The sequence below is a fragment of the Bos mutus genome, chromosome 17, assembly GCF_027580195.1.
Source record: "Bos mutus isolate GX-2022 chromosome 17, NWIPB_WYAK_1.1, whole genome shotgun sequence".
Classification (NCBI taxonomy): Eukaryota; Metazoa; Chordata; class Mammalia; order Artiodactyla; family Bovidae; genus Bos; species Bos mutus.
This window is the reverse complement of record NC_091633.1, coordinates 18,366,232-18,389,645: the sequence shown is the minus strand read 5'-3', so window position 1 is coordinate 18,389,645 and position 23,414 is coordinate 18,366,232. Positions and strand designations below refer to the sequence as shown.

Below are 23,414 nucleotides of genomic sequence, written 5' to 3'. Positions count from 1 at the left end.
TACAACGAATATGTTTCTTTCTAACAGGAAAAACCTTGCTGGAACTTGTGATTGAGCAGTTTGAAGACTTACTAGTTAGAATTTTATTGTTGGCAGCATGTATATCTTTTGTAAGTATAAAGAAATTTCTTCTATTTCCCCAAAGTTGAGACTATACCTTAGATGAAAAAGCAGGAAGCAGCTGTCTATTGAGTGAGAACATTTTATTTGGATATTTAAGCTGCATTTTCGTGTTTCTGGTTTTGGGTTTTTGTGTTTTTGTGTGTTTTTTTTTTTTTTAATACCCTAGGTATTTGAAAATTATAAATAGAACACGCCATTCCTATACAGAAAATAAATGAATGCCTGACATTTGCAGTCCATTTAGAAATTGTTGCCAAATGTGGCAGGCAGGGTCTTTATAAATTCTTGTGGTTTATCAGTTTTTAATACCAAAAAGTTGCTTATTGGAAGGCTTTTTCTGTTTTGGGTTCTTCCGTTGTGTAAGATCATACTAAGATGATGTTGGGCTCTTTGTAGTCTGTAAATAGAACTTACAAAAGGAATATTCCAGTTGCTCTCCCTTCCTGGTAATGGCAAGGTGACAGTTGTTTCTGACAGTGACAAGAATGATGACGGCAGTGATGGCACCACTGTTGACCAAATTTGGTCACTGACCTTTAGGGTAGTATATTTATCTAAATTGGACCCCCGTCTTGAGTGGCTCCTAGGTTGAGAGAACAATGTTTAGTACAATTGGTTCTAGATCTTAAAAGAAAAAAAAAACACATTGTTTTTTCATGTTCTGTGTGTGCTTACCCGCTTGAGTCCTGTATGGTTGCTAAGAAACTGGCGAAATGCAAACAGCAGAAGAAAGGTGATGGGCATTGAAAAGGATAATTCTAGATTCTTAGTTTTTTTTTTTTTCCTGTTCAGCATTAACGTTTTATTGCATTTTTTTTCTCATGAGCAGTGGACCTCCAAGTTTTCCTAAAAATGGTCATGAATAGGACACAGATGTTCTTAATCCTAACAGATGCCTTTTGTTCTTTAAAGTGCAGTATTTTATTCTTATAAAAACCAGGATGAGAAATGCAATAACTGTTTTCAGGCTTTGCAAACTTGACGCAACTTCAAGGTTTCTTTTTTGTGTGTTTGCAAAAGACGCGTGCAAGCCTCAGGGATCTACCTCAGTCTTTATTGACAACCTTACCCCAGAGGGCTATTTTGAGAACTAAATACATGAAGCAGTGAGCATTTGTTTACTTTAGGTGAAGGAAAAAAGTTGGCAAGAGGTGAGCTTTTTTGAAATTTCTCAAATTCTGCCATGAGACTGCCATATATCACGCCATGTTAGCCAAGTGATGTGTACCCATTAATAATTCCTCACAAATGTCTTCTATGGTTTTCATTGAAGAAAATTAAGAGAGTATCATAGCAACTCATGCAGCATCCTGACTTAATCACTCTATATCTTATATGTGTCTGTTTTTTCTTGATTAGTTAAAAAATTCTGTTAGTGGCTGCTGCTTTACCAATTCAAAGATTAGTGCTGTTTGGCTAGTTTCTACATTGTCATGGGACAAAACAACTAATGTGTTTGAGCTAGTATAATGCTTATGTTTAAACTGGCTACATAATTTTAAAATAATCTCAAGTTTTGCAGTTTTGATACTGGGCTTCAGTGAGGTCATTAGGGACCTCTTAGAAGTTAATCAGGTGCTGTATACAAGCCAAAGATTAAATTTTTATTGAGATATTTTGTGTGTGTGATTTAAGGCAGTGTTGGAACATCAGTGGCATTATTTCCAGTAGACAGGCTATTGACTGTTTGAGTTACATAGAATTTCAAGTGGCCAGTTTTGAGTGACTTTATACTAATACTTTGCATTATGATGTAGTTTTTGCTTTACTTTGTTTTTTTGGCTGTGCCTCAAGTCCTGGGGGAACTTTAGTTCCCCAGTCCATCTCTGGTAGTGAAAGTGCCGAATCCTAACCTCCGGACCACCAGGAAATTCCCTCAAGTGGGTTTTTAAATACATGCTTTAATTTTGTTGTAAGGTAGGATGTTGACTTTTTATAGCTTCATAGGTCTATATTTCTCAGTTGAAGTTTGAGTTACCTTTTAGGTAACCACATGGAGTTATTGCTTAGGAGGTGAACTGTGTTATGTTTTTATTTTATGGGCTGCTAAACACAAAAAAGTCTGGGCTTCCCAGGTGGCTCAGTGGTAAAAAGTCCACCTGCCAATCAGGAGACCCAGGTTTGATCCCTGGATTGGGAAGATCCCCTGAGGAAGGAAATGGCAACCTGCTCTGGTATTCTTGCCTGGAAAATCCTATGGACAGAGGAGCCTGGTGGGCTACAGTCCATGCGGTTGCAGAGTCGGACATGACTTAGTGACTAAAGAAACAGGAAAGTTTAAACGTTTATTGTTTAGGAAGTACTGTAACTTTAATTTGCTTTGATTTGTTTGAAGACAGTGTGGATATAAACCTGTTGATTTTCTTCATGGGGATTGGGACTATTGCTGCATTGTACTTGACCTTTTCATTCCACATTTCTTTATCTGTGAAAAGAGCACTGAATCTTTTGTGATAATCAGTTGATTCCTATGAGCTTCCCTGGTGGCTCAGACGGTGAAGAATCTGATTTTGTTGATTCCTGTTCGTTTATCAGGCAAAACAGTAAAAAGTACATGTTCTTTTGGAGAAGCAAATAGGTTTATAATCAATACATGATGCATTATCAGGTTCTACTCAAGTTAAGAAATACTAGGCTTTAGTGACATATTTCAAATGTCAAATTAAGTAGTAAACTGTTAACCAAAGTTAATATTTTGCTGATGCAAAAAGTAGGGAACAGCATTAATGTTTTACACTTGTGACCTGTAGGGATAAAGTTTAATTAACTTGTCCCTTTGGGTTGAAAGAAGTGAGCTGTGTGTCTCTGTTGCATATGAAGTAACATTAGAAATTCCTTGACATTCAGTACCTTCTTTTCCTTTCACTTTTTCTTTCCATCCCCCTTGCTCACCAACTTTGCCCTTCATATAACACATCATGATTGCTTAATTGGACTGCCTGTTCTTTTCTCCCTTCACTGCTTTGTTAGGAATTGAGCATCTTAGGTACATAGCATGAACACTGGGGATACAGCTTGGAAGGAAATACGGTATCCTACGTGGAGCTGACATTCTAATGGAGACAGATTAAAAAATTAAAATATTTAATAATCTGTTGGATTGGAGAGAGTGCTGTGGAGAAAAAGTGGGTGAGGAGGGTGGTGGCGGAATAAGGGGCCATGTGGAAAGAGTGCAGTTTTCAAATTGGGAAGTCCAGGAGAGGTGTCTAAGGTGATGGTACCTGAGGGAAGTGAGCGTGAGGACTATTTGTCTCATCTGTCTGACTCATGTCCTCTGTGGTAACCCAATTTGCATAATTTTTTCTATCTTTCACTCCTATTACCCCATCTCGGCTACTTAGATTGACCCTAAAATGCTAATTAAGCTTTCTTAGACTAAGACACTTCTCAAATTTTGGTTTATATTTTAATAATTTGTCTTTTCCTACTGAAACCTTTGAAGGGACTATTAATTCCTTTTAGAGCCTAGGTTAGTGCTTTTGTTAAAAGAAATACCTGGATGAGTTTGTGTTGGTAGCATTTTCAGAATACATGAAATTGATTTACTTTGCTTTTCTCAATAATATGTATTCAAGAAGTATTTGGTAATGTAGTGATTTTAAATTTTTCCTGTGGTTTAATTATTTTGAAGGATAAAATGGGCAGTTTACTGATTGATTCAAATAATTTATTTTGAGCCTGTGTTTAAAAGATGGTTTGAAAGGTGAATGTCTGGGGGTTTTGTTTTGTTTTTAAAAAGATTATATTCTCAAATCTGAAAATATTGAGTGTTTTCACATGAACTTTGGATTGGAAGATAATATATAGTCTAATCCATACCATTCTTTTTTTTAAAAATTATTTATTTTGAGTGTATCGTGTTGCTCTTCAGGGACTTGGGGGTGGGGCGCTTTCTCTGGTTGTGGTGATCCGGGGTTACTCTCTAGTTGCCGTGCAAGGGCTTCTCATTGCAGTTATTTCTCTTGTTGCGGCTCCCAGGCTCTAGAGCACAGACTTAGTTGCTCTGTGGCGTGTGGACTCATCCCGGATCAGGATTCAAACCTGCGTCTCCTGCGTCGGTAGGCTGATTCTTCACCACTGAGCCACCAGGGAAGCCCCCATACTATTTATAATGGCTGATTTTTCTCTCCCCAGATAGTTGTTGTAACACTTAGTGGTGATACTTTAAGTGTTTCTATTTTTTCTTTCTAAAATTTTTGATGTAAATTTTTCCTTCATCTAACAAGTATTTGAGTGCTCAAATGCATTGCAAATTTCTAAGGAGACAAGGAAGAATGCAGACCTGGTACATGCTTTAGGACCCTCAGTCCTAGGAATGTGCTTATCTCTCACTTTCTTTTTACAGTCTTGTTAAGAGCTCTGCATATTACTCTGACATGTAGATAATTGAGTCACACAGTACCATGATTTAGTTTATACCAGAACATGTCTTTTTACCTTGGATTAAATTTTGCTTAATTAAATCCTTCTCTCTGACATTTTGGGCTCTACCATCAGAAGTCACTGTTGAGATCAGTCTTATAGATAGCAAAGAGCAGGTACACAATCCTATCTAAAGTTAACCTCGCTAGGGACTTTCCCTGGCAGTCTAGCACTTTAGGGCTTCCCTCATGGCTCAGACAGTAAAGAATCTGCCTGCAATGCAGGAGATCCGGATTCAAACCCTGGGTAAGGAAAATTTCCTAGAGAAAGGAATGGCAACCCACTGCAGTATTCTTGCCTGGAGAATTCCATGGACAGAGGAGTCTAACAGGCTACAGTCCATGGGGTCGCAAAGAGTCGGACATGGCTAAGAGACTGAGCGCACACAACACAACCAGTGCTCTCACTGCTAGGGCCTGGTTCCACTCCTGGTCAGGGAACTAAATAAATAAAGTAACCTAGCAAGTGGTTACTTTGAATGGGATTGACAAGTTTGAAAGTTTTGATCTTGTTGGGTCTGGATAATGTAAGCCCCAGAAGTACTTTTACTGTATTAATAGTGAAAAGCAGGGAAAGAAGAAACACTGTCTAAAATGATTCTACAGCAGTCTTTCCAATTCCTTTTGACACTGTTAATGAGTTAGTTACCTTCTTGCTCTGTGTTTAGTTTATATACTGCTAGGTAGGGACGTGTATGAGATTTGTTTATTTATGCATCTGTATGCAATAAATATATGGTTGAGCATCACCTATATACCAGAGACTCTTCTAGGACCCTGCGGATAGAACAGTAAACAAAAGGAAATACAAACAGATAATCCTTTATATTCAACCTGTTCTCAATAAAGAGTTTTTAGAAACATTTCCTCTCCCTGCCTCTGTATATTTTGTGTAATTTCTAGTAAACCATAATTATGAACTGACTGTATTATAATGCTAAAAAGACATAATAATGTGTCATCCAGTTTCCCTCTTCTTTTCACTACCCCCTTCCCAAACTCAGGAAGTCTTTCATTTCTCAGCAGCATCTTCCCATTTACATGAGAGATTTTCTTTTCAATTAAACAAAACCATGAAGGACTACACAGTGTGGTTTGAACATGATTGACTGTATTGATTCTTAGGAGTAAATGAAATATGGTTCATCTTTATTTTATAGCACTTAATTGTGAGTTATAGTGAGTTATAGCACTTAATTCTTTGGGTTTTTAAAATATTTTTTGAAGTGTTTAGCAAATTGGTGGTTGTCAACGTTAAATAGTCCAGCACTATCCACATTGAGAGATTTGCCCACTAGTTTCTTATCAGTCAGTAATCATACATTTGACAGAACCTTCAAATAACCAAATGCCTGTGTTACACATAAACATTTAAAGTCACATAGTGGAAGAAAAGGCTACTGCATAATACAGATGACGGTTGTTGCATTACTGATGAATACCACTTGTGCAAAGGAACCACACATTTCTTGAAAAGTAGAAGCTGCTTGCTTGCCTGAGTCTTTTTTCCTTTGCTCCAGTGGATGTGGAATATTGCTTTAAGTTTTTTCCTCAGGCCTAGCTGCCAAGAGGGAAATTCATACTCACTTTAACAAGGTGTGAAGCTTATCTTACAGTTGCTAATGCCTCACTGACCTTTTGGAAAGGTCCTTGCTACTCTTCAAGTTGAGCCATTTTTCTCCCCCAAGAGCTAATTAAGTTTCTTATTTCTGATATGCTCTCCTTGGCAAATGTTTGAAAGGCTAGTATCAAAGCAGCTGTGATCTTGCATCTATCAAAATTTATAACTTCCTAGAGAAGTTTTCATTCTGGCATTAGGCCTGGCCTTAACACCAGGAATGCCCTGTCGAAAGCTTGCAGCAACAATTTCTATTCATTCTGGTGTTTTTGCCTGCCCTGATTAATCTTTCAGGACCTTGTCCTTGTGTCTCATGGATTTTTTTCCTGCTCAAACTGCTTCTTTTGTTGGTGCCATGGTGGTGAGACTACCTAACAAATTGATATTTGTTGTTAATTCATTGTTGCCCTCTTTTAAACTTGCAAAATTCATGTTGGATCTTGCCTTAATCATCTTTCTGCTTGTTTGCTGTTCCTGTCAAAGCTCATCTTATGGTGTTCACTAGGTACAGACTTAGTCACTGGCTTCATTATTGCCATAAATCATATCTGACAATATTCAATGTATCAAAAACAGTGCTTTCTTTGTTTACTGAATAGATCTTTTAAAGAAAAGATTTCATTGTGGAATATGCAAACATTTTAAGTAGTGTTAAAAGGCAAAGGCAAATCTTACTTCCCAGATTGAATCATGAGATGTGTTTAACATCCTTTTGGATTGGCAGTTTTCCACAAAAATTTGTTGTTAAAAATTTAACCATTTAGATGCCTCTTTTACTTTTTATTTATCATTGTGTTGGATTCTCTTATTACAGATGCTCAATTATGAAGTACAATGTGGCTCTCTTTTAACTTTTAAATCTGAGAGTTATGGTTGGGTGAGCTAGAGGTTAATTCTTTGCTCATTTTTCTTGGGACAGTGTTCTGTGGCCAGTTGTAATGTTTTTGGGCTTAGATAGTCTCTGAAATGCTGTGTTATACTAGATGTCATATGGAGGTTAACCTTTAGAATACATTCCTGATCTCAGAACAACCTTGCAGTGATGATCTTCAGTAACACCACTGAAAATATGTGGGACATTAGCAGTTTATATACACTAATATTAAAGTCAGTGGTTAAATTACTTTTACTATGCATTTGTGCCACATAGGTATTATCTCATATGAGTATTAACCAAATTAACAAAGTCTGATGATTGCCTTTTAAATTTAGGAATTTATTTTATTTCTTCTGAAAAATATACATAGGAAATGGATGGGGTTTAGTTCTCCAAAGTATTTTTTTTGAATTTTAAACCAATTACTACATGAAAAATAAATTAGTTCTTAAATTATTAAGAAGTTTATAGTTTTGAGTGTTAAGAGTTAGTGAGAACAAGATATGAGCTTGTCATTTATGTCATTACATTTTGCTACCTTTTGTTTCTAAGGATGATAAGAAAAGATTTTATGTATCATAATAATTCCTTTAGTGCCAGCCACTTTTGTGGTACGAACACATTACAGTTCTAATAAATGTCATTTCTCTTTTAGGTTTTGGCTTGGTTTGAAGAAGGTGAAGAAACAATTACAGCTTTTGTAGAACCCTTTGTAATTTTACTTATATTAATAGCCAATGCAATTGTGGGTGTATGGCAGGTAAGCAATAATTCCTGCAGTGCTAAATTTTGGTAATTTACGTAAGATATTTAAACTGTTAGTCTTTCTATTATCTGTTTTTTCTGGTGTGTTGACTAAAAATAGCTGTGGAACTGCTTGTGTTTTTTATTTATTAATTTATTTAATGGCAAACTTTTAGACCTCCTGCATATATAATCTATTAAAATTGCTCATGCTCTGTGGTAGCATGGAATCAAGAACAGTGTTTAAAGGAGCTACTTAAGGAAAACCAGGAAATTTGAGAACCAGTATGTTTATATTTTCTAGTTGCTTCCTATGAAAGACTTCATAAAACCAGTGTCATATTTATTATCCTTGGATTTGTGTGTGTGTGGATTTAGCTGTAAAAGTTATTTGAATCCTAAAAATTTCACGTTCAGAGCATATTCCTGGTTGTTTTCCCTTAATTGTCCTGTGCCCAGGCCTTATTCCCAGAATGGAAGATAATTTTCTTACAGAAACATCATGGGATCACACTTTTGCCGCATGTCTGCATGATTCGTCTCCTGCAAATAGCTAGTTTAAGAATTTTAACTTTTCTAGGACTGTGGGTCTGTTTGATTTTTGTTTTTTATATAGTTTAACAGACTCAGACTAATATTTCACAGTCATCTTTTGAATATTAATCTTTTAGATTTCTGACGGATATAGTCACCTCTTTGAGGACTGAAATAGAGTGCATCTGTCATTCTTAAAAGTGCAAATATCTACACATACTTAGTCCTGTTGAAATTGTAAACTTATTAGTAAATATGAAGGCCTTTGGGTAATGAGCTCATTTATCATTTAGAAAGATGCCTCCTTAGAAGAAATGTGCCATATTCCTCTTGATTTTTAAAAAAATTGCTTGTAGTTAAGTAGATATGATACTTCTGTGCATTATTTAGGCAAAAGAAACAATACACAGTATTAGACTGTCCTTAAGTTAATAGTGCATGTTTTTAAATGTACACCATTTACATAGTAGGTGTGAAAGTTGATCAATGGTGTCCGACTCTTTGAGACCCTATACAGTCATGGAATTCACCAGATCATAATATTGGAGTGGGTAGCCGTTCCCTTCTCCAGGAGATCTTCCCAACCCAGGGGTCAAACCCAGGTCTCTCACATTGCAGGCAATTCTTTACTAGCTGAGCCACCAGGGAAGCCTAAGAATACTGTAGCGCATAGTCTATCCCTTCTCCAGCGGATCTTCCTGACCCAGGAATCGAACCAGGGTCTCCTGCCTTGTGGGTGGATTCTTTACCAGCTGAGCTACAAGAGTGATTTTATAAGACAGGTACTATTTGACAGATGTGACATTGAAGTTCAGAGGGATTGACTTATCAAAGGCCATATAGGTAGTACATACGTAGAGTATCTGAGATTTATATCCAGGGCCAGACTGGATAGAAGTAAAATAAAATAGCATTTTTTACAGGACTTTTATGTATGTTTTAAATTAAAAGAGTAACATTGTTACATCTTAATCCTATTTACGTAATATACAGAAGAGTATGTGCCAGTACTATAGTGTTCTTGCTTTCTGAAAGTAAGGGGAGTTATAGTGTAAGGTAGTATTTGGGAGGGGTCGGGCGTGTATTTCTGATTAGTGTCATCAAGGACAGCTGACAAGCAATTGGGGGAACCATAGAGAAGTCGAGTTTCTGGGTGGAGGCTGGGGAGAATATTCCAGAGAGGGAATGGCATGAGCAGAGAAGTACAGAGTGTGTTTGAGGAACGACATTTAGACCTGTTTGAGTGGAGTAGGTAGGAGTTAAAACTTTTAGAACAAAGGAGACCTCAGACGGTCTTCTAAGTTTTTGTTTGTAGTAAGTTAAGGTATATTTGTCTTTCCCCAAGCTGACTTGTTTTTTGATGTAATCTGAATCCATGGTCATTTGCTTCCCTTTTCCACCCTCTGTACTATGTAAATATTCCTTTTGGTAGTTTGGGTTGGTGGGCGGCAGGGGAGGCTCTTTAAGTGATTTTAATTGGCATCTTCATCCTTGGGGTCTGAGATAGTTTATCTTTTAAGTTTATGCTTCTAATTTAAATGTACCTTTGCTGATTTTTAATAGAAGCAAAATATAGTGCTCCTGGACATCTTAACCTTGATCAGTCCAGTTAAACTTTACCTGACATGACCTTGAGGAAGGAGAAAAAAGTAAAACTGCCATAATTCATACATTCAGGGGGGAAAATCCTGAGGAAAAAGTGATTTCAAATTTGACTAATTGAATAGCAGCAATGCTCAGAATTTATTTTTTCTGCAGTATCAGTAATGTTTGAACTTAGCCTTAAATAGATATGATAGGGATTTAAATTATTTTTGTCATGAACTTCCCAAATTTAAGGTTTCCTATACTTTTTCAGGGATGCATATGTAAAAAGTGAGGCACGCATGCCAATAGCTTTGTTTTCTGTCATCTGAATTCTCTTTTAAGCAGGTTTGGGGACTTAATTTTTACCACAAGGTGAAAAATGAGATTACATGGTATTGAGTATAAATTTTATCTAAGTAAAAGTTAAATTGAAAATGTTTAGTTTAGAGGGCAAAGATGTGAAAGAAGTGAAAGAAATTTTTTCCTTTGTCCATTGAATTGAGTAACCTCATTTGGGCACTTGCTTTGTAGACTTTCTCCTTCTAATTGCTTATTTTCTAAGAGAATAAAAGGCAAATTTGGCATATAAACTTCCACCTCCCCTTAAAGGCACTTTCCCTTAGCATTTTTTCAGCATGACTCATTTTAATTGTACATCTTTCATCTTGAAATTAGGGAAGAAAAATTGTGTGTGACTAAGTCTTGACATGTTCATATATAATATTATGGTGAATATGGTTTGTGACTGGCAGTGCTTCCAGCCATTTATTGGTCTCTGCCACTGGAGAGAGATTTAGAATTTGTGAGGAGACGTAAAACTTGGTTTTCTTAATTCATCACTCAAAGCATTTACTATGTGCCAAAGCACAACCTAAGCGTTTTACAGATAGCTTGTAAATTCTCAAACCCGTTGAGAGTGGGTGGGTACTGTTAGTGTCCTGGTTTTGTAGGCAGTAAACTTTGTCTGTCATGTCACTTATCCACAGGCAACATAGCTTTTGAGTGGAAAAGCCTGGGCTGAGCCTGGGCAGTCCAGACCCAGACCATCAGCTTTCATGGGAGACAAGATTGATTTAATGGTGTGAGTGTGTGAGGTTAAAGGTGAGGGCCATGTTGCATGGTGTGCTTAGGGACAGCAGGTTCTAATAATTGCTTTTCTCCATTGATTTTATCCTTATTCTTAGGGTGCTTAGTTTTTTCATTTTTAATATAAAATCAAAAGGGCCTAGTGTTTATTATCTTAAGATGTGAATCATTTACTATTAATGTTATTAATGTGTGTCTCTTGTGGGTTTTTTTTTTTTAATTTATATTTTAGGTTAGAATGCTACAATTTGATTCCTAGGGCTAGAAACATTTAGCAGTGGCAGGCTGTGTTTACTAATTTCTTTTGTTTTCTTTTTTACAGGAAAGAAATGCTGAAAATGCAATCGAAGCCCTTAAGGAATATGAGCCTGAAATGGGCAAAGTGTATCGACAAGATAGGAAGAGTGTACAGCGGATTAAAGCTAAAGACATAGTTCCTGGTGATATTGTAGAAATTGCTGGTGAGTTGAGTTGGTCATTTTTTAAGGTTGTATATTTGAATGCAGTCCTTTCCTCAGGGTTCATACTTAGAGGTTTTAGAAATTAGGCTCACGTGTATCAATTAGATTAACAGATTTTTAGTGCTATCCAAACAAATTACGGTTTTTTTGTAAAATTTCAAAGTGTTTTAGGACCTCCCTTCATGTTGAGAAGATTTTCCTGTTTTTAAAAAAACAAAGGTGAATTACTGTGCTTATTTATTTTCAGTACATTTTAGAAATCTAGTGCTAGTGAGATGAACTTAATCTTGATTTGACAGTTGTGGTGAGCAGTTTGTTAGAATACTAGTTAATGAGCACATGGTTTTTCCTCTTTTGGTTCTTGGCACAAATAATAAGTCAGACTTGCAACTATCAAACCAAATTGATGGTTAAGGGTAATTTCATGACTTTAAAAGCTCTACTTAAAAATATTTTGACATAACACTGAGCCAGGGATGTTAGCCAGAGATCCGAGTTTGGGCTTTTAAAGAGTGAATCCTCTGCCATGCCAGAGCTCTTCACAGATCTCAGAGGTCCTCCTTGCTGTAGGTCAGTGCCAAGTTTTCAGACAGCCCAGAATGCCCCTGGAGCCAGTCAGAACAGCTAATCTTTTTGCAGGCGAATCATTACATTGGGTTCTTCAAATCATTGTGGTTTTTCACACCCTTCTGAGCTCAGCATACTTGTTTTCTTTTTGTGAATGGTCTTACAGTAACACTTTCACATTGACTTGTGGGGAAAGTGTGCTTGTCTCTATTGTCTTACCCACTCTAGTGAGAATTCAGAGTGCTGCATTTCTTGGCTTGTGCTCTGCCGTTTTGACCTTTGAAAGTAAATTTCCAGGACTTCCAGTGGTTAGGACTCCATACTCTCAATACAAGGGATGGGGAACTAAGATCCTGCATGTTGCTTGCTGTGGCTAACAACAAAAACCCGCTACCTTGTCATAGGTCTTCCAGAAAAAGAATAGTGTTGTCTGTCTACCCACACGTTGATCACTTAGGACAGCAAAGTTTGTGTAAATGACCTAAGATTTGCTAGGTTATTAATGTTAACAGAAGTACAACTCTGAATGAAATGTTTTGGCCAGTGGATTTTTTAAAACTTAGTTTTGACATAATTTCAGACTTAAAAGTTGCAAGACTAGTCTGAGTTCCCATTTAGCTTTTACCCAGTTTCTGAAAATGTTTGTTATCACGATAACTTGCATTATCACCTTTCAGTCTATATACATTCACACACTTTTGCTGAATTGAGAGTAAATTGAGAAATGATGCCTCTTTGCTCCTAAATACTTAGTATTTATTTTATAAATCTGTAGACCTTAGTCAGATTTAACCATTTGTCACCATGGATTTTACAGCAAAAACACGAGTTAGAGGGGGGTTCTGGTGCTGATGTAGGAATTAGGGCACAGTGGGAAGGCTGGAGATAGGCAGGAGCTAATGAGAGCAAGTGCTGTCGAGGGCTGTAGCATTACGAATAATGAGGAAAGGATTTTGAGTTTATGAGTAGCAGTTTTTAAGCAGGGATGCACATCAGAATTATCTGGGGACACTAACAGTTTTTACCAGGTCTCAATCCAAAATATTAATTAGGAATCTCTCTTGGGCATGGAATTACAGTCATACATAGTTTGAAAAGTGAGCCTCAGATTTAGGTGCTAAGCAACAGGTTTTGATAACTGGATAGGTTTGGGGGTGGGTGGGAGTAGGGTGTGCAATCAAAGATACTGACAGGATATCAGGTTTAGGTGACTGGGATGTGATGGTGCCTCGTAACTGAGGAAGGAAACGCTGGAGGAAGATAGTTGTCTTTCCACAATTATGTCATGTGGTAGGTGTACTTACAGAGAAGGCAATGGCACCCCACTCCAGTACTCTTGCCTGGAAAATCCCATGGATGGAGGAGCCTGGTGGGCTGCAGTCCACGGGGTCGCTAAGAGTCGGACACGACTGAGCAACTTCACTTTCACTTTTCACTTGCATGCATTGGAGAAGGAAATGGCAACCCACTCCAGTGTTCTTGCCTGGAGCATCCCAGGGACCGGGGAGCCTGGTGGGCTGCTATCTATGGGGTCGCGCAGAGTCGGACACGACTGAAGTGACTTAGCAGGTGTACTTAAAGATCCCCTAAGTATTGCACAAGATTCTGTTTGACTTTGTATATTTTCCAGTTCTCCAGAAGCTTAGTCTGGGAATACACTTTCAGCCTCTCAAACTAAGATATTATAAGAGTTTTTATCCTGGATAGACTATTTCAGTGTGTTCAGTATATTTGAAAACTTAGAGAAATTACCCCCAAAGCATTTATCCTTGGTTTGCATCAGTAGATGGCAGTGGTTTACAGCATCAGATACACCATGATCCTCAAGGCATCATCTTCCCTTTTGAAGAAATAAACTAAGACCAGCTTCTCTTCAATGGAAGTGGTTTTTTTTTTTTTTTAATTATTTTTTTATTGAAGGATAATTGCTTTACAGAATTTTGTTGTTTTCTGTTAAACCTCAACATGAATCGGCCATGGCTATACATATGTCCCCTCCCTTTTGAACCTCCCTCCCATCTCCCTCCCCATCCCACCCCTCTAGGTTGATACAGAGCCCCTGTTTGAGTTTCCTGAGCCATACAGCAAATTCCCATTGGCTGTCTATTTTACATATGGTAATGTCAGTCTCCTTGTTACTCTTTCTGTACATCTAACCCTCTCCTCCCCTCCCCACGTCCTCCTCCCCTCCCCACGTCCTTATAGACTTTACATCTATTCTGTCTGTTTCGATTTCTTTTTCTCTGAATTTGGGGTCTCACCGATCTTTCCCATCTAAGTCACTCTAACCACAGAGTTAACTGAGAGAAACTTGGAAATCGTTTTAATTCTTTCCTCTCTTATTCTGTTTCTAAGACCAGTTGATTCTGTCTCCAAAACACGCCCACATTTACTGTTTTTTCCTCAGTCACACCGTCACCTCACACTGACATCATCAGTTCAGTCGCTCAGTTGTGTCCGACTCTTTGCAGCCCCATGAACTGCAGCACGCCAGGCCTCCCTGTCCATCACCAACACCCAGAGTCCACCCAAACCCATGTCCATCGAGTCGGTGATGCCATCCAACCACCTCATCCTCTGTCGTCCCCTTCTCCTCCCACCTTCAGTCTTTCCCAGCATCAGGGTCTTTTCAAATGAGTCAGCTCTTTGCATCAGGTGGCCAAAGTGTTGGAGTTTCAGCTTCAACATCAGACCTTCCAATGAACACCCAGGACTGATCGCCTTTAGGGTGGACTGGTTGGATCTCCTTGCTATCCAAAGGACTCTTAAGAGTCTTCTCCAACACCACAGTTCAAAAGCATTTTGAAAAGCAAATTCTTCGGCGCTCAGCTTTCTTTATAGTCCAGCTCTTACATCCATACATGACCACTGGAAAAACCATAACCTTGACTAGACTGGCATCATATCATCATCGTGTCATGTCCTAACTAGGCTCTGGCTTCCTTTATTGTCTTCTTGCAGTTTGTTCTCTACGCAGAAGCTAGACTTCCCTAAAGGTTATATTAATTCACTTGCTACAACCTTTCAGTGGCTTCTCTCGCATCAGAAATACAATTTTTCTTTTCTTTAACCCTGAACGACCTTGCATTGTATAGCTCCTACTTCTGTGATTTCGTCTAATGCCACTCACTGTGCTCTAGTCATACAGGACTTGTTAGTTTTCACAACCACCAAGCTTACCTGGCCTTTTTTGGATAGTTAAGCAAATTTTATATAATTTATTGGTTTTCCCAATGCACATGTCTCACAGTGGCAAAACTTCGGTTATAACCTGTGTCTACCTGACTTTCACCACTGTGAAATTCCATTCCCTATAATGCAGCATTTTATATGTTGCATTTGATAGTTTAGGAAGGACAGATGACTTACCCACAGTTTGTGTGTGTGACATAGGAGTAATCCTTTCTTGTTTATATTGTGGTAAAATGAACATATTATAAAGTTTACCATTTTAACCATTTGTAAGTATACAGTTCTGTGGCATTAGGTATATTCACCTTGTGCTCCTGTCACTACTATTCATCTCCAGAACTTTTCCATCATCCCAAACTGAAAACTAACAGTGATTTCTCTTTACCTCCCTTCTCTAGGTCCTGGCAACCACTGCCGTTCTTTTAATATTTAAAAAAAAAAAAATTTTTTTTTAAGATGAGTTTGAATCCTTCATCTTAGGTGAATATACTTATTACTAATAGAATTGCTCTAAGCAGCACACATACTTAAACCCAGTTCTGATTTCACCTATTTCTAATTCCTATGTGACGAGTCTTAACAGGTCTTGAGAGTTAGCACTTTTTTCCTCCACTACTTCCCCCACTGTATACTAATTGCTAAAAACATACACAGTGCTGGGATGTTGGGCTCTTGTATACTACCCTTTCTTGAATTTTGACCATTCCAAAGGATGCTGAACAGAGGTGATCACAAGTTTTAGACAGATACTGAACATTTTATTAAACACTATTGTCATACTACTAGGCAACATGCACTTCAAGGGCAGAACTGTCACACCAATCATTGTAATCTTGCTGAGCATGTAAAAAGCTCTCCATAATAAATAAAACCTGAAGTCTGAAGTATGGAGTAGGTTTAGCAATGTAAATATGCTTTTTGTGCAGAACAGATAATTTGACGTCTCTGTGCATGAGTTCAGTAATAGCTGAGCTTAAAGTGTGTGCCAGACACAGTGATACATTTCCTAGTGTTTGCTTTTTAATTGTCAGCCACCCTATGGGTGTATGTACTGTTAGTCACATTTTGAAACTCACAGTTGAAACTGAGTCTTTGTGGTTTATTGCTTCTGTCTTCAGCTACGGTTAACTTACTAGAGAATATACAGTATATTTAGTAAATGTATACGTATTTCACACATTAATTTGTTGGTGGTCCAATTCACAATTTTTTAAAAACAGCTTTATTGAGATACAATTCACATGCCAAAACATTTCACTCCTTTAAAGTGTAATTAAGTGTACAGTCTTTATCACTATCTAATTTCAGAACATCTTCCCCCCCAAAAGAAATCCTATACTCATTAGCAGTCACTTCCTCTGCCCGCCTTTCCCCAGTCCCTGGCAACCACAGTTTACTTTGCTTTTAGGGATTTGCTTATTCTGGGTATTGCATATAAATGGAATCATACAACAAATGCTCTTTTGAGACTGACTTCTTTCACTTAGTATTGTTGCCAGGCGTCCTTTATGTTGCGGCATAAATGTATACTTGGCTTGTGTGTATAATACTGTATTCGTCATGGCTCAGTAGTACGCCATTGTTCAGGTGTGCCACATGTTGTATATTCATTCATCAGTTCACAGATATTTGGGCTGTTTTCCCCTTTCCGGCAATTATGAATAATGCTAGGGTGAATATTTGAGTACAGTTTTTGTGTGAACATATGCTTTCTCTCTCTCAGATATGTACTTGGACAGGAAATTGTTGGGGATAAGAGGGACTTGTTTAACATTTTGAGGAATTTCCCAACCATTGTCCAAAGTGATTGCATCATATTACATTCCACCAGCAATGAATGTAGGTTCCAGTTTCTCTGCATCCTCATCAACACTTGCCTTTTAAAATTTTAGCCATGAAGTGTTATCTCACTGTGGTTTTAATTTGTACTTCCCTAATTTTGTAATGATATTGAGCATCTTTTCATGTCTTTATGTTCTAATACAGTAGTATGTCATATTTAAGAAATGTCTAAATCCATTGCCTATTTTAATTGGGTTGTCTTTATAATGTTGAGTTGTAAGAGTTCTTTATATGTGCTGGTCTATCAGATAAATTGCAAAATTTTCCCATTCTGTAGGTTTCTTTTTTACTTGATGGTGTTATTTGTAGCATAAAAGTTTTTAATTTGGTAAGAGTCCCATTTGTCTTTTTTTATTTCATTGCTTATGCTTTTGGTGTCATACCAAAGAAGCTGTTCTGTGATCTGATGTCACCAAAATTTTGTATGTGGTGTGAAGTAGGGGTCCAGTTTCATTTTTTGCATTTGGATACCCAGTTGTGTCAGCACCATTTATTGAACGGAGAAGACAATGGCACCCCGCTCCAGTACTCTTGCCTGGAAAATCCCATGGATGGAGGAGCCTGGAAGGCTGCAGTCCAGGGGGTCGCTGAGGGTCGGACATGACTGAGCAACTTCACTTTCATTTTTTACTTTCATGCATTGGAGAAGGAAATGGCAACCCACTCCAGTGTTCTTGCCTGGAGAATCCCAGGGACGGGGGAGCTTGGTGGGCTGCCGTCTATGGGGTCACACAGAGTCGGACACGACTGAAGCGACTTAGCAGCAACTTAGCAGTAGCAGCATTTATTGAAAAGACTTTGTTGAATTGTCCTGGCACCCTTGTCAAAAATTAACTGACTTCATTTCCTACTACAAAGTGACTATCATTCAATTGATATGTGTGTCTAGCCTCCTGCCAGTACCGCACCATCTTGATTACTGTAGCTTTGTAGTAAGTTATGAAATCATTAAAATTTGAGTCTTCTGGCTTTGTTGTTTTTCTAGATTTTATTTTGTTTATTCAGCTTCCCTTGCATTTCCATATGAATTTTAAGTTTAACTTGTTAATTTGTGCCCCGAAAGCCTGCCTAGATCTGATAAGAATTATGTTGACTCTGTAGCTCAATTTGGGAAATATAGTCATCACAGCAATATTAAGTCTCCTGATGCTTGACCAAGAGTGTATCTTTGTTTATTTAGATCTCATTTCTTTTAACACTCTGTTTCCAGTGTACAAGTCTTATACTATTTTTGTTATGTTTATTCCTAAGTATTTTTTGTTTTCTTGGGAGCTATTTGTAATTGGAATTGATTTTTTAATTTCAATTTCAGATTGTTCTTTTCTAGTGTATAGAAATACAATTGATTTTTGTGTACTGATTTACAACCAGTACATTGCCTTGCAATCTTGGTGGACTCTTACTGTAATAGTTTTCCATGGGTTCCTTAAGATTTTTCTCTCTGTAAGACCATGTCATCTGAAAACAGAAATAATTTTTCTAGCCTGGGTGCCTTTTCTTTTTCTTGTCTAATTGCCCTGGCTGGATTCTTCAGTAGAATGTTAAAAAGAAGAGGCCAGAGTAAACATCCTTGTCTTGTTCCTGATCCTAGGGGAATAGTATTCAGTCTTTAACCATGAAGTATGGTGTTAGCTTTGAGTTCCATAGATGCCCTTTACCATGTCGGGGAAGCCTGAATCACAGTTTTAATTTTTAGGTTGTCAATATACTCTTGTTTGGTCTGTTCTGGTGACTTTTCATGGTTTTTAAATATTTAGATCCAAATTAGAAATGGTAGTTAGATTACTAGAACCAGTGGGTCACTGAACCGGGAAAGATGTAACCTAAGGCATTTAAATTGATTTAGATGGAACATTTTGGAAAAATATTTTGTGACTGCTTGACCTGGGCCAGATAAATAGCTATTTATTTTATTCAAACTTACTAAGACTATAAAAGTTCAGGCATTTTAACTTCTACTTTTAGGATTAGTAATCTAGTTGACCCTGCGATTTGACATTTAGCCCAATAATTCAGTTCTGTGAAACTGTAGAAATGAATTTCAATTCTAAACATAGATCTAAATTATTTCTTGTCAAAGTCTTACTCTGTACATGGCCTGAAGGGATAAATGGCGTAAATTGTGCTCTTAGACATGGTAACTTTTATACTGTTATTTAAATTATGAAATTGACTGTGAAGGTTCTTTCTGATGAATTGAAAAACTAGAGAATGTTGCTAATTGTTTTGAAGATCAAAGCGAGTATTTGCAGAAATTAAGAGACCTTTTTGTAGTCATTGTTTGGATGTAAGAATCATCTGACTTGAGATGATAAACTTTTTGCTAACTTCTGGAAGATACATGGTAGAATGGTTCTGCTGTACTTACTAAAGTCTAGTCTGGGTGGCTTTTTTTTGAGGGGGAGATGGAGAGAGCTAAGGAAATTGTATTTTTGATGTTGCTATGCCAGCTAATAACGTTTCCAAGAAGACACTGTGTAAGCATGCACAGCAAATCCTTGTGTGTACTTGTGAGTATCTAGACTACAGGGACCAAATAGAATAGATCTGGCAGGTAAACATGTGGTTACCCGTGTGTTCATCTTCTGAAACTACAGTAACTTTGTATTATTATAATGTCAGGAAAATATTTCTCTGGAAAAATGGAAACCAAAAGTAGTAAAATATGGGTATAATTTATAAGAAATGAACATCAGTGTTTGCGTTTTCTGTATTATTTGCTAATATCAAGGTGAATCAAACTTTCAAAGTCATGAAAGTCTTTAACTTCAGAATTTGGGGGGCGTTCAGCATTTGCATGGGAGGGGTATAATTGACTTCTTAAGGCAACTGTTTTCGAAATTGTTTGAAACAAACTTCTTGTATCTTGGTAACCCAGAGTTGATGAATAGCACAAGGACATAAATATCCTCAGATGACTTCTGTCCTGTAGTATACTCTGGAGTAAATCATATTTTAAGATTATGTAAGTGTTAGAAATGACACAGTCTCAACGTAAAACTGTATTTGCTTTACTTAGCTTCTGGAGAAATTGATTTTATATTTCCTAAATTGAAGGATAAATATTCAGCAGTCGTGCCAGCAATTTTAGGACTTATTAAAAAAGAATAATTCTTAAACTTGGTAACTATTTAAGGAAGAGAAGTTTCACTTTGATAGTCACCTTGCAGTAATGAGATTTAGTAACACATATGAAGTGGCATTTCCAAGCAGTTGAGGAAAAAGAAAGACAAAGTTGTAAAATAGACAGATGACTGATTCATGTAAGAACCTGTATTATTATCCTAATTCCACACGACACTGGACAGAGTAAGTTAACCTAACCTCTACAGAATCTAGTGATTGAAGCAGACTCTTAGGAGCTTTCTGGCTCGAGATGTAAGATTCAGATAACATAGCCTTGTCGTTTCTTTACCTAGGGCTGTGAGCTTTTTTTCTTTTGCTTTTGGAAAAAAAAAAATTGGAGCAGCCTGAATGAATAGTCAGCAAACACTTAATTCATACCTGTTGAGCTCCCTAACACAAATATCAGAAAGTTAATTCTGTGCTGTAGAGCAGAAGGCTTGGCAGACTTTTTTAACAGAGCTACCTTAGAAATATTTTGGGTTTTGTGGCCCCAAACAGTCTCTGTAGGGGAAAAAAATAGTTTTTTTAACAAGAGTTTAAAAAATGTAAAAATCATCCTTGGCTTAAGGGCTGTTTTTAAAAGAAAAACAGGCCTTTAAGTTTGTCCAGCTGCTTAGAGCTGCTTCTCTTAACTTCATGTGCAAGAAAGATTTTGTTAAAGTGTAGATTTTGAGTACTTAGGTCTGGAATGGGCCTCATTCTTCTCCATTTCTACGAAGTTCCCTGGTGAACTATACACTTTGAGAAGCAAAACTCTACAGCAGTAGTTCTTAAGCATGTCTAGAACACAGTTCCTTTAATTAATTAATTAATTAATGAAATCTAGACTCTTTCCAAATACACACGTGCAGAAATCTTGTATGCAATTTCAGAGGATTCTTTTGTCCTTCTCCCCAGAATTCCACCCCAAGATTCTAGCTATTGGTTTTAAAAAATGAAGTTATAAGCGTATACCTAGTTTTATTGTGCTGCACAGATATTGCATTTTTTTAACAAATATTTCAACTTTTCATTATTATAATTGTTATGATCAGTGATCTTTGGTTACTATTGCAAAAAGACTGACCCACTGAGGACTCAAGTGATTAGCTTTTTTTTTTTTTTAGCAATAAAATCTCATAAAATTAATGTATGTACATTGTTTTTTACATAATGCTATTGCATACTAATAGACTATAGTACAGTATAAACATATCTTTGTATCACTCAGTTTATTGCTGTATTCGCTTTTGCTCTCTTTTTTAATATCTATTTATTTGGCTGCGTCAGGTCTAAGTTGTGGCACACAGGATCTTCTGTTGCGGCTCACGGGCTTCACTTTAATTGTGGCACGTGGCTCTGTAGTTCTGGTGCAGGCTTAGCTGCCCCATGGCATGTGGGATCTTAGTTCCCTGACCAAGAATCTAACCTACATCCCTTGGTTTGGAAGGTGGGTTCTCAGTCAGGGTAGTTTCTGCTTTTGTTTTTGTGGTGGTGTTGAACCCAAAATATCTCTCAAGGTATGGCTGTATAGCATATGATCCAGCATTTCCACTTCTAGGGTATATATTCAAAGGAAATGAAATCAGTCTCCCTAAGAGGTCTGCACCCCTGCATTCATTCATTACAGCACTGTTTACCTAAGTATCCATCAGTGGATAAATGAACAAAGAAAATGTGTCTACACACACACACACACACACGAGTATTATTGAGACATAAAAATGAAGGAAGTCCTTCTGTTTGCAGCAACATGGATCACCTTAAGTGAAAGAAGTCAGAGAAAGGCAAATGCCATGTAATCTCACTTACATGTAAATCTTTAAAAAAGGAAACTCACTCTCACACACATGCAAAGCAAACTTAGAAACTCATGTTGGTGGTTTCTGGCATGGGGGTGCAGGAATTAGGTGAAGGTGGTCAGAAGGTATGAAGTCCAATTGTGAGACAAATGTGTTCAGGGAGTATAATGTACAGCATGGTGACTGTAGGTAACAGAGTTATAGTCTATACTGGAAAGTTGCTGAGAGTATATCTCAAGTTTTCATCATAAGGAAACAGTTGTAACTCTGTGAGGTTGATGGATATTAACTGATTGTAGTAATTTCATATAGTATATATATAAATGTTTTGTACCCTAAACACTGTGTTACAGGTTGGTTTTTATCTCAACAAAATGGGAAAAGTCATTACAGTTAAATTGTAAAATATTGTCTGATTAAGCAGTCTGCATGGTGTTGTTGGAATATTGTTAAACAGTTTTCACCTGTTCCTAAAATGATAAACATCGCTCAGAGATGTAGAAGCAAAACTACGTGACCAAATAAGGATTGTTGTCTTTTGTCTTTTCCCCATACGGAGTTGTTTCACAGTGAGAAGGATGAGAGAACAGAACTAGTTAGAGATGCAGATCTGAGTCATCTGTAACCAAAAAACAGTAGAAATCATTATTTTAGTTTTTCCTGTAAGGAATATCTCTGTTTTATAGAGCTGTAAGTTCTTAATCTTAACTCGCATATAAGCAGATCAACAGTCTAAAACAGAAATCAGCGTGGATGCTCTTAGAAGCAGAGGGTTTTGAAACCTAGAGCAATAATTTATGCATTGCTGTGAGAACAGCTAAGACACTAAGAACCATGAGTTCTGAGGAACTCAGAAAGGTATTCCCAGTCATCAGATCATGAAGGACCAGTTGGTCTTGAAGCCTGACCTGAATTTCACAGAGCTGGCATTTCCTCATTTCCTGTAATCACCTCCTCCCCTCTCCCTGTGACTCAGTGGTAGTTAAAGTACAGTAAGTGCCAGTCTTTCCAACCCTTATTATTGTGATTAAGATTTGGGGAAAATTAGAAGAAACCACATAGTGTAGGGAACACATTTCCTAAGTGTGACACAAAACTACCAACATCACCAGATTTGACTGTGTAAAAATATAAAATAACTTAACTTTGAAGATGATAAAATCATTTTAAGAGATAAAAGTGCTTCATGTTAGCAGCTGCTGCTAAGTCACTTCAGTCGTGTCTGACTCTGTGTGACCCTATGGACAGCAGCCCACCAGGCTCCTCTGCCCACAAGATTCTCTAGGCAAGAATACTGGAGTGGGTTGCCGTTTCCTTCTCCTGCTTGGTGTTAGCAGTAGTCCGAATACAAGATTGAGAGTATGGGGAAATGGCAAGAAAATTAATTTGGTGGAAGTATACATTTGTAGGAAAACTCTGTTTTCTGTGAATCTTTTCTCCAGAAGTAATTGAAGT

General features: G+C 37.3%; 1 protein-coding gene across 2 annotated transcripts in view; it reads left to right on the top strand.

Annotated features, from left to right (window-relative positions):
- Positions 1–23,414, top strand: part of ATP2A2 (ATPase sarcoplasmic/endoplasmic reticulum Ca2+ transporting 2) — a 57,761-nt gene that overhangs the window by 1,421 nt on the left and 32,926 nt on the right. For both annotated transcript variants that reach the window (XM_005901231.3, XM_070386186.1), the window contains exons 3-5: positions 28–110; positions 7,695–7,799; positions 11,313–11,451. In XM_005901231.3, coding sequence (XP_005901293.2) covers positions 28–110; positions 7,695–7,799; positions 11,313–11,451 — 327 coding nt within the window. The remainder of the gene's footprint in view (positions 1–27; positions 111–7,694; positions 7,800–11,312; positions 11,452–23,414) is intronic.